Source organism: Harpegnathos saltator, unplaced genomic scaffold, assembly GCF_003227715.2.
Source record: "Harpegnathos saltator strain DR-91 unplaced genomic scaffold, Hsal_v8.6 scaffold376, whole genome shotgun sequence".
Taxonomy (NCBI): Eukaryota; Metazoa; Arthropoda; class Insecta; order Hymenoptera; family Formicidae; genus Harpegnathos; species Harpegnathos saltator.
In genome coordinates, this window is record NW_020230179.1 from 95,507 (window position 1) to 107,500 (window position 11,994).

At 44.9% G+C, this 11,994-nt stretch overlaps 1 protein-coding gene across 1 annotated transcript in view; it reads left to right on the forward strand.

Moving 5' to 3' along the window:
• RhoGAP102A (Rho GTPase activating protein at 102A) overlaps positions 1 to 11,994 on the forward strand; it is a 42,928-nt gene that overhangs the window by 16,711 nt on the left and 14,223 nt on the right. Inside the window, exon 4 of the mRNA XM_019845525.2 lies at positions 6,914 to 7,101. Within this exon, the coding sequence (XP_019701084.2) occupies positions 6,914 to 7,101 (188 nt within the window). The remainder of the gene's footprint in view (positions 1 to 6,913; positions 7,102 to 11,994) is intronic.

An 11,994-nucleotide genomic window follows, 5' to 3' on the forward strand; every position in this document is an offset into this window, starting at 1 on the left:
AGAAAGAATATATTATTCAACTTCTTGCAAGAGATTATAAACTGTATTTGACCAAATGTGGGTAAATTATCTTTGTTATATGTTGCAGTAACATACATACCTTTTCAAAAAGTCTAACCAAATATTCCGACCCATGAGCATATGGTTTTTTTTTTCCGTTCATGTCTGGAGGTAGAGCATGACTGAATAAAAGAAGCCGACATTCAAATCAGCATATTCCTCTTCATATAAGAAGAAAATTAATTGATATAAGAGGAAATCCTCTTGAAATAAGAAGAAAACAGTCGGAATAATATCTAATAAATTTTATATGAATACCTCACTTTAATCGCTTTATCGAAAAGACTTCGCTCAGAATATGAGACTATGGGAAAAATCATTTTACAAATAGAATACTTTTTTTCGGTCATATAATTCGGAATTGAAGAGTGAATCAAGTACTTCATAGAGACAAGTTCACCACTCCGTGGTAGATCGAAATATTCACTCACACGGACTGACCTACCCCGAGTTTGACACATGATTAATTCTTTTATGCAGATATTGCTTCTTACATCAACATTATTTACATATCAAACAGTGCTTATTGAACATTGCTCGTATGATCCAACGTAATGAAGCACTGCTTAATCTTGCGATTCCGAATAGCGGCAATTTTCAATGTCGCCCGGAGCGAATTTTCGCCCGTTCGGAGCGAGAGATCTCACTCTGAGGAATCTGGAAACTAGTTTAGCGTCGGTCAGCTCGATGACGGAATATCGCGGCGAAAATTCTCGCGATCGGTCTCGCTCGTACAGAGCGAGAGAGAGAGAGAGAGAGAGAGTGAGAGAGAGAGAGAGAGAGAGAGAGCCCGGGCGCGAGAAAAACGCATCTCATTTGCCCATGTGCAAGCTGCGGCAGGCGGAGGCGAGAGGCGGACACGGCAGCGGCAGCGGCAGCAGCAGCATCGGCCAGGCTGGTATGAGACACAATTTCGTCGGCTAAAATTAACCACGGGGTGCTCGGTGGCGGTACATATTTCCGCATATATCAGGTTTATTTGCGGTTCGCGCTACGGGTACAAGTGCCTATGCGTAGGGACACCGGGCGTCAATCGGGAGCCTCTTCGCCGCGAGGTCGCTCACACCCTTTAATGCGCCGCGCGCGTCCGCCCGCGGGACCGTGCGCGTCTCGGAATATGAACTGCACCTCTCACGAAGCACCTCACGTGGAGAATAGATATATTGCCCTTTGTGTCTTCTCCGGACGAACGTTTACTGTGAAAAGCAGGAAGCGACGATAGGATTCGACTTGCGCCACGAGGAACCGCACCCTGTGGCTTGGGGTGCGATATAAAGAAAAGGATGAGTAATGAGACGGAAGGGCAGCGGGGAGAGGGGGGATCCGAATGGAAATGGAAGGAAAAGGATGTCGATAAAATGTGCTTTTATTTTGCCGAGGTAAATGAGATAACCTCTCTCTCTTTCTTTGTCTCTCTCTCTCTCTCTCTCTCTCTCTCTCTCTCTCTCTCTCTCTCTCTCTCTTTCTCTCTCTCTCTCTCTCTATCGATTTTATTGTCGAGACGTTCTTCGCTATTCATATTCACGTAATAATAACGATAATGTTAAATCGGGAAGGATCTCGACGAGTGTGGAGCGCTTGACGATCGCGTCAAAGTGGCTCTCGCGAGGCTCTCGCGAGATGCATCGAACGTCGTCGTTCGCGTCGCCAAAGAAGCGAGAAGCTACTCGAGTTCTGCGTCCAAATAAATTCTCCTCTCTCTGTCTCTCTCTCTCTCCTCCTTCTTCCTCAGCTCTCTCTCTCTCTCTCTTTCTTCCTCGCGGCACGCTCGCAATGAAAACACACAGATAAACAAAATCGCGCGCACGTGTAAATACACGTATCGGAGGAAATGTCAATTCGACTTGAGAACGCGCGCAACGAGATACACCGGGGGATATTTATACGCGCGCAACGTCCGCGTGCGCTTCTAAATACGTAGAGCCCGGCGTCGTCGGATCGTCACACACGTCGGGGGTGGCATGAGTGTCGACGATCGATGCCCGATCGTTTCCCGCCGCTTCCAAGAAAAGGCCGTCGCCGCTCGCTTCTCGCATATTGTAGTTCGTAAAGTGGCGAAGCCCCGCGCTGCGCGCGCTCTCGTTCTTTGCGCGGCCGAGGAGCACGCTCGGGGGAGAAGCCGGGATGGCCCAGATCGCGGTCTATAATCGGACCCGGTATAGGGACACGGTTTGTTGCCTTTCGGTTTTCAGCTGGCTTCAAGAGTGGCCGAACCGCGAGAGAAAGAGAGAGAGAGAGAGAGAGTGAGAGACTCACTTCAGCACCTTACCCTCGATACCCGCCATTGGCCGCGGTGACGAGAGACCAAGCCGATCTGTTCTCCCTGTTCCCTTCTCGAAACGGATAACCGCCCCGTCGCAGAGGGAAACGCACGATTTCTAACACGAAGGGTGCCGCAAACACGCTTAATCGCGAATACGTTTCCCCGAACGCTGCCTGAGCAAAAAATTGTTAGGGCCATCCTTATGAAATGTAAGACTCCGATAAGGCTGAAAGTAGGATGCTCTAAGAAGGGATGCCTTATTATGGAACTACATCAGGCCCCGAGATGGATCTAGGGATGCCTTGAGATAGATTTTGCGAAGTAAGAAACTTTGATAAAGAAAATTGATAAGAACCTTAGAAGGACTTTTTAGGGATGCCTTGGATTTAATAAATAAGGTTTTGCTAGGGAAAGTTGGAAAGACCCTTAAAAAGATTTTTTAGGGATGGTTTAGATTTAATACATAAGGCTTGATAGAAGGAAAACTGATAAGGGCCTTAGAAGAATTTTTTAGGGATGCCTTAGAGTTTACGAAATAACGCTTTAAAACATGGAAAACTGATGCGGCCCTTAGAAGGATCTACAAAATCAAGTTTTGTTACAGAAAATTAATAAGATCTGAAGCGTGTAATAAAATTGTCATAGTTTAGTATCGTTTTGGTAGGTACGCTCCATCTGGTTCTTTTAAAGATCTTTTTATACCGCAATTGAAAACAAATTTCATTAGTTTTATTAGTTGCCATATTCATTAGTCTTTTTCAAGGATTTTTCTAGTATTGCCTTTGTTTTGAAATGCAGCTTTAATAAAAACAGTAGCAGGATTTTTATATGTGAAAAATGCTATATTTTATTGTAAAATATGCTATATTTTGAAAATAAAAAGTTCTTGTTGTATACTAACAAGGTTATAAAGAAATAAAGAAATTACAGTCTAAATTTCTTGGAACGAAAAGAACGAATATTTTTACTCAAACAATAATAAAAATATTTCCTTATAAGGCTCTATTAATATTGCTTTGTAAGGACCCGTTAAACCATTTGTTACACACCTTGTCTTTCTATTTCTACTAGGGTCCGATTAATGTTAGGGAAAAATAATCAGGCTCTTACTTCTATTAATTTTTCTACTCGGGTGGCTATCTCTCTCTCTCTCTCTCTTTCTCTGTCGGAGTGATCGACGCGACGGGTACTGGAAAATTGTGTTACGCAAAACGGCGAAGATATTCCTTCCTCTCTCTCTTTCTTTCAATTTCATACAATGTCCTTTGAATGTATAAAATGCGCCGTTACGTTCCTCGCCTGCATAGAGGCAGGTTGGCTAATTTTTCCATCGTACTGAAACCGAGAGTACACCGCCGCGCCGGTGTCTTTCTCATTACGAGCCGCGATGGAAAAGGAGATCGATCCACAGACGGGCAAAGTCAAAATGCGAAACGTCAAGAAGGAGCGGCTGAGAGAATCAACCAATCCCCGTCGGCATTTCCCGCTGGGTTAATGAAAACCCGGAGTCTGCTCGCGCGCGATATATCGGCCGATTGCGCTTTTGTCTAACGCAATCGAAGCAGTTTCCTTGACGCTGAAGAGAGCCGCTCCCGTGGACGTGAATTGCAAGAATCTCGCCCGTGTAATTTTCCCCGCCGCTGACGTTATAATCGAAGACGACTGGCGCGGGTACCCTCGACCGACTCGGCTGCCCGGCACTTCGAAACGTGCTTCGAATTATCCGGCTTTTATATCACGATCGACGCGGCGAGTCGGGCGTGGGCGCTGAAGGAGTTCACGTCTGTCTTCGAGTTGCAACTTTGTGCCTCGGTGGAACACGTTTTGGCCGCGAATCCGAAAGGACACGGCGATATCTGCTGGGTAAGACGTTGATGTTAATTAGTGTCATGTTGAATGCGTACGTCATTCGGAGCCGTACGTGGCGGACTCCTTGGCCTCTTCGCGTGTCGGCAACTGGCCCACTAAAATATCCCGAGCGTCGAGCGTGGAGTTCACGGTGGTATCCACGGTAGCCGGAGAAGCCCGATCTAATAATTCGGCTGATTTGAGACTGTCAACTCGGTTGAGCTGAGACAATTTCTCGGATATTTAGAAGGGCATCGGAAATGCATGACGGAATCGTCCAAATTGTTATTGGTTATTAATCAGCGACGACATCACTGAGCAAAGCTGCGCGCACCCTATTAAATGAAATGAAAATAATTAAATTAAAAAATTATCAAAGGGAAAGGGATTCAAAAGAACGATCCACGCGCTGTATTACCGGCGTGCAAGCTCGTATCCTTTTGTCTCCCACGTGAGTGAGAAGAAGAGCAAGATCGAAGGCTTTTTAAAGGAAGGAAGGAAGGAAAGTTCTCAAAGGCTCTCTCCGAGATACGGAGTCTTTGAACTTCCGTTTCTTTAGTAAGAAAAAGGAGGCAAGTAGAAATATCTAGTGTTTAAGAGAATAATTGATACGCTGCTCCGGGCGAGCCGAGTGCGCTTTCGTGCGTGATATTCGATTCGAAAGCGAATTATCTCCTTGTGAGCGGGACGGAGAACCCTTCCGGGAGCCTTTCTTTAGTGAGACGGAATGTTAGTGAGACGGAATAATTCTATCAGAAGGTGTTCTTCGCTATTAATTATTTAGTTTATGCGCTTTAGAGAGAGAGAGAGAGAGAGAGAGAGAGAGAGAGAGAGAGAGAGAGAGAGAGAGAGAGAGGAGCGCTAATTGAATAACATGTAGCGATTGGAATTTTGGAGGAACGCCTCGACGGATCGACGGCAAGCCGTTGAAATGGCTTTCGACGTGTATCGTTCATATTAATGGATCTAATTAGCAGACAGCGAGACGATTTAATATCACCGGGCCTGTTGGTGCGCGCGGAATACGCGCGGCTGCGTATGTAGCGTACACGCGAATTCGCTGTGCCGCGAGCGAAACGCAGCTGCCGGCCCGTACATCAGATCGATGTCGGTCTCTCGCAGTGTTCCGTTTGCCGACCAAGTGATCAGACAGATTGCAATTATCCGGAAGAGAGGCGGGGAAAGAGAGAGAGAGAGAGAGAGAGAGAGAGAGAGAGAGAGAGAGAGGGAGAGGGAGAGAGAGAGAGAGAGAGAGGGAGAGAGAGAGAGAGAGAGAGAGAGAGAGAGATTCACCGGCGGAATCACGCACAATAAATAGATAACACGCTAGCGACGAACGAGCGAGTGACCGCACGCAGCAAATGCCAGGGTTGGGAAGTAACTCGTTACTTGTGATGAAGTTACAGTTATTTTTCTTTTTTCGGTAACTATAACTTAACTTCGTTCCAATTTTTCCATCTATAACTATAACTTACTTAACCTAGTTACATTTGTTTTGTTGTGGCAGATCAGCACGATAACGCGACGTGCGATGCTTGATACCCAAGAAGCATAGAGTAATTTTGGCTGCATTTGGAAAACGCGCTGTTGCATCACCTATCTTTATCGTTCATTAGATTAAAACAAGGATAAAATGACGCAATAACGCTGATAATCTCCTCTCCGAACGCAACCTGTATTTCTGTCAAAAAGATTGTTCTCCTATTGGACATTTCCGTCGTGCCTATCCTTACTTGTTAACATAACTTGCGTTCAGCGTGAAGTGCGCTGCGCGGTTTCAGTTATACGAAAAATTCAAGCAATGGATAAAACGTCTCAATCTTCGGAGAAGAATTGTAAAATGCCATGGCGCCAGCATATGCAGAAATATTCGAGTTGCAGCAAAAATTTGGAAACGAGTACAACTGGGCATTTCTCTGCAAAATTTGCACTGGCAAAAAAATTATTCATGCAAGTAGAACTTCAACTGCAAATTTAAGAAAACATATGAGTGTAAGTTTTTATTTAAAATAAAATATCAATATATCTTTTAGTGGAAAAATCTAATTCTTGATGTTAAGATTATTTTTAGTATTTTTAGTATTTTATTATCCTCATCAAATTCATTCACTTTCTTATAATTGTTATCAATAATCTTAAAGAATAAATATGAATTGCTTATTTAAATTAATGAATCTAATTTCTAAAAATTATATACAAAATGAGAAACATATAATAATCAACAAACTACTTTTATATAAAATGGAAAGAATTTACACAATTACGAAATTTAAAATAATAGCACAATTATTGTGAAAAAGTAACGACACGTTACTTTCTAAATAGCTATAACTGTAACATGTTATTTTTGAAGATCAGTAACTTATGAGTGTACTTTTTCAGTGAAGAAAACTAACTCTAACTAGATACTTTTACAAAGTAACTTTCCCAATCCCGGCAAATGCATGCCGAGTCCAACTGAAAATGTAGTCTCAGAACGTTTCGAAAGCACGATTCGAGTATTTCACAGGTTCATTCGCAAATCCTGTTCGTTCACAAGTTTGACATCAAACTGACTCTAAATATCGCCTGAATCTGGTGAGTTTGGCGCTTCAGTCAGGAGTATGAAATAAAAACAAAATTCCAAGTTTTGTCCTATTCTTGACGAGAAAATATACTCGCGATAACGAGCTTCCCTCAAGTTTGCGACGCACGGACGGAGGAGACCGCGAGATTTGTATCTCTCCTTTCTTCTCGCTTCAGACGTAGCCGGCGGCCTGGTGTTCGGCATACCGCTGTCGCAGTGCATAGAAAACGACAGGATCGCCCGAATAGCCGCTGGGGAGGTGACCGATGTCGGTTCCCTGAGCAGAAGCAGCAGGCACGGCAGCAGGGCCAGTTTCTCCAGCCTCATCGAAACCCCGACGACCATCGCGGCGAAAACCGAGGAGGTAAAGGCAATCTTCTTCAAGAAGATGCTGAATTTTGCCGTTTCCAGAAACGTCCCTCTCGTACGAAAGACTGATACAATCCCCGATTTTTCGCGAGACAAAACTCGATATCGCGATGTCGTAATGACGACCTTTAGAGGACCTCAGCGGTTCGATCCACCGCTCTTCCTCTTCTCGATCAGAAAGTACTCGACTTCTCTTTATCTCGTCCGCGGCTATACATCGCGTACCGCGTAGCGGCGCATCATTGCTGTTCAAGGCGTTGACCTGTATTACTTACGAAAGTACGTTTCTTTCGAGCGGTGAAGCTTGGCAGCTGATCGACCGGCCATTAATGATGCGCCGCGGCCGGCCGGTAAATATAGAAACGCGGCGAACGGCATCGTATCAAGCGCACAAAGCGCAAAATTCCCCGGATTCCGCGCTATCGGGGACGGCGGAGGCGGCGGTTCGGGTAAAAAGAGAAAAAAGAAAAAATCCCCTTTGATAAAACAAAGAGCGCCGTGCACCCTCGATCCTCGCGTGCTAACTGGGAGTGGCTGCGTGGGAATAAAAATCGATTTGAACAACGCCCAAAAGCAGCCGGCTGTGTTGAAAGCGCGCGACGTCTCTCTCTCTCTCTCTCTCTCTCTCTTTCTCTCTCTCTCTCTCTCTCTCCGTCGACGTCACCGACGAGCGACATCGCGCTCTAACGGCATCATCCGTTGCGTCATCGTGCCTCGGGGCAAGGCGGGTGTTTATCGATGACCACTTGCGATGCCGGCCAGACGTCGAGCTGCAAGTGGTTATTTTTCGACGGATACGTCCGACCGGACGCCACCGTGGAGTACACGTTTACTCTGTGTACTCCACGGCTGTCGTTCACGGACGGTCAGGGCCGCTATCGATCTAACGCAGGACCTTACGTCAGATATACGAGAGCCTCCTCTGTGCCTGCACACGTGAAGGTTAACACGTTCACTGCCACCGGCGCGACCGGGCCGCTGCAACATCGCCCGCGCCTCGCTGATTTAAGTGCGAGACGTGACCAACTGCGTATAACAAATTAAATATTATATATAGTCGACGAGACGAGCTAACGAATATACACGCTCTCGTCGCGCTCGCTGCCCGCGTACTCGGTGGTTCGAACTTGAGCCGAGCGTTCCGAGCAATCTGCGAAAATCCCGGCGTGGCAGTCGACGCGTTAAACATTTTCTCGCCTCACGCTCGTGGGGACCTAAAAGTGCAAAATAAGCTCCTCCCCGAGGAAAAAATTGTCAGGGCCGTTCTCATGAAGTAATTCCATTCTTTATAACCTTGTTAGTATACAACAAGTTAGTATAAGGCTGAAAGTAGGATGCCCTAAATGAAAAGGGATGACTGATCATTACCACATCAGGCCCCGAGCTCAGGCTCTTTTAAGGATCTCTTGGATTTTGCGAAATAAAACTTAGATGAAGGAAACTGATGAGAGCCTTGGAAGGATTTTTTAGGGATGCCTTAGATTTAATAAATAAATAATAAATAATAATAAATAATAAATAAAGTTTTGATAGGGAAAGTTAAGAAGAGTTTTTGAAGGATCTTTTAGGAATGCTTTAGATCTAATAAATAAGGCTTTGATAGAAGGAAAACTGATGTGAGCCTTAGAAGGAACTTTTGAGGATGCTTTAGATACAACATCAAGTTTTGTTACAGAAAATTAATAAGATCTGAAGCGCGTAATAAAATTTTCATAGTTTAGTATTATTTTAGTAGGTATGCTGTATCTGGTTCTTTTAAAGATTTTTTAATTATACCGCAATAAAAAACAAATTTTATTAGTTTTATTAGTTGTCATATTCATTAGTCTCTTTCTATTTTTCTAATATTGCCTTCGTTTTGAAATGCAGCAAACTTTAATAAAAACAGTAGCAGGATTTTTGTAATGTGTAAAGAATGCTATATTTTATTGTAAAGTATGCTATATTTTAAAAAATTCTTGTTGTATACTAATAAGATTATAAAGAAAGAAATTGCAGTCTAAATTTCTTGGATCAAAAATAACGAATATTTTGACTCAAGCAATAATAAAAATATTTCCTTATAAGACCCTCTTAATATTGCCTTACAAGGACCCATTAAATTACTTGTTACACATCTTGTAGGGCCCTTGTCTTTCTATCCCTGTTAGGGTCCGATTAATATTACGGAAAAATAATCAGGCCCTTACCAGAACCCTATTAACTTTTCTACTCGATAATGAGTTTTGAATTTTTTTACTTAATTATCAGATGAGACGCACGTACGATGCATGATACATTAGACACTTGGCAATTATAATCGGCGATCAGTTTTTATATCTATTTTAACGGATATACGACCTCCCCTCTCCCGCGGCGCCTGTGATCTCCGGTGGATACTCTCTGATCAGAAATTTGAATCAGGGCAATCGATCGGCGAAAGCTCGAAATATCCGGCGGGTTACTTCAGGTAATCCAGTCTTGGACTTTTGTCATGCTTTGGGGCCGCAACTTTTCCGGACGGAGGCGGGAGAAGAATCCCTCACCATAGATCTCTTAACTTTCGGTATTTAATTTCGAAATGACGAACGCGCGGATTTTATTTCAGCCTTCGGGAAAAATTTCAGCCTGGACGCGCGCGGAGGAAGCGTACAGCCTCCCTCATTTATCCTCATTCTCATGATAAAGCTGTCCGATGCGCGGGAACATGGTCGGCGCGCGTTCTCCGCTTTACCGCCCTTTTTCGCTCTTCTTTATTCTCGCTCTCAGAAGTGACAAATATCTCTCCGGCTTCGCAGCCGGAAGTGAATATTTCGCTTTCACAGGCGCCCGCCACCTGAGCAGAAGAGCAATTTTTTTTTCTGCGCTTTGCCCGGTAGCGCGGGTGTTCATCGTTATTTTAAGAATCGTACCGTCTCCCGCTGCTCCTCAATCCGCAAGATCCGCCCGATATCACCCGCGATACTTAGCACGATCGCGCACCGATGCCTGTCCTCGGTGGTGAGCACTCGGGCGAAACCCCCGGTCGGCGTGGCCGGCAACGCGTCGTATTATATAATCAAATTATGATTTCACGATATCTTTTTGGAAGGTTATTTTCGCAGACGCTGCGCGGCTCTTTAGCGTTTTTATTGCGCGCTACGCTATTAAATTTCAAGACCGAACGCCTCTGCTTCTCTCTCTCTCTCTCTCTCTCTCTCTCTCTCTCTCTCTCTCTCTCTCTCGCTTTCCCTGTCGCTCTCGGTAAAGCCGGATATAAATATGAATATATACGACGCGGCGGAAAACTTTTATTTCTCCCGTAAAAGATGACGTATTAAGCAAATGGCAGTATACGTGACGCATATTGTGTTCTTCCTCGCGAACCTTCGGGAGCCTTGAGGGATGAAATATTGCGTCGTCGACGTGGTCTCCTCGCAATGCGATTACGTTATACTCGTCGATGTACACTTCCTACGCTACTCGCAGTCGAGGTTTATATGCGTAGTCTTCCACGACGAAATGCGCGGTCGAGCGGGCGTTTTGATCGTCCTGACGTGAAAAAGACGCAACGTCCTCCCGGGATCACCGACGTGTTTCCCAGCGCAGCGTTAGCGCACGGCAGCGAATCAGGAGTCTTCGTAGAGCTGATTAAGCCATTATCGAGTCCACCTCCGGGGCACACTGCAGGCAATCGCGCAAGCGAGCGGTCGCTGGAGTAGTTAAACGACTGCAAACTTCCATTTTCGCTGTACATAATGACTTTGCTAGTTTCAGGAACGGTGCAGTGCACCGCTACCTGTCCCCGCCTTCGCCGTAGGAATTTCCTAATTAATTATCACTATAACACGAGGCACAAACTTCCGTTTTATTACGCTCCTTTCTTCTGCCACCGGCCGGGGGGGGGGGTGAGCACGAGTTTATTATTAGCGCGGCTCGTAAATCGTTTTCTCAATTAGCGCCGCAGTCTCGAATCGCGAATGTCGAAGCTGTCCGAATGCAGTCATATATTTTATAATAAGAAGATGACTGTTTACTGTTTCTCGAGAAGTTATTTTTTCGTAAGTTATAATAATAAGTTATTTTGTAAATCACGTAAATCTTTATTACTTTTCTCTCACAAGTTATTGCACTCGGCGTTGACACGGAAATCGACATCCTAAAATGAGCATTAATTCCGCCGGTGTTGATGACGCGCGCTATAACTCGTCTCAAGCTACGCCTGGCGAGCGGGAAGAGAGCGACGATGCATAAATTAGTCGCGCAGAAATTACAGAGCTTGAGGCCTCCTTCCCCGCACAAGCAGATCACCTTTCACAGGCTCCATTAAGCGCGAGGTGTTTCCTCCGTCATATCTCGCCGTGCCTCTTCTCTAACACGAAGATTATAACGCCGAGTTATGGCACCCAGGTGTCCATAAATCGTCCGTAGTTACCGAAAAAAAAAGGGAAAAGAAGAAGAAACGTGTAAGGAAAAAAGAAAACGAAGAAAACATAGTCGATGAGATGAACTTGGCCTGCGTGGTATCGCCTGCGATAAATCTGCGAGATACTGAGACCCTTCTGCGTTGCGACATTCGTCGCGGCGATGATCGCAAGACAGGGTTGGTAAATTTGAATATTGAAAAGTCTCGACGGACTTCCGGACAAGAGAGAGAGAGAGAGAGAGAGAGAGAGAGAGAGAGAGAGAGAGAGAGAGAAAGGAAATCTGGTCTGTGAAAATATATTTTTTCAAGGATGTACCAGTGAACAAGGACTGTTCATAATATGGGCATTTTTTATAGCAGCCGAACAGCTGGACGTGGGCGGTGAGACTCTGTCTGAAAATCGCGACGTAAACTTGCTGGCTCGGTCGAGGCCACCGATCAAACTGTGTAGAATTAATTTCTTACATCACTGAGGCTTCTAAATTAGCTGTCACCACGCCAGGC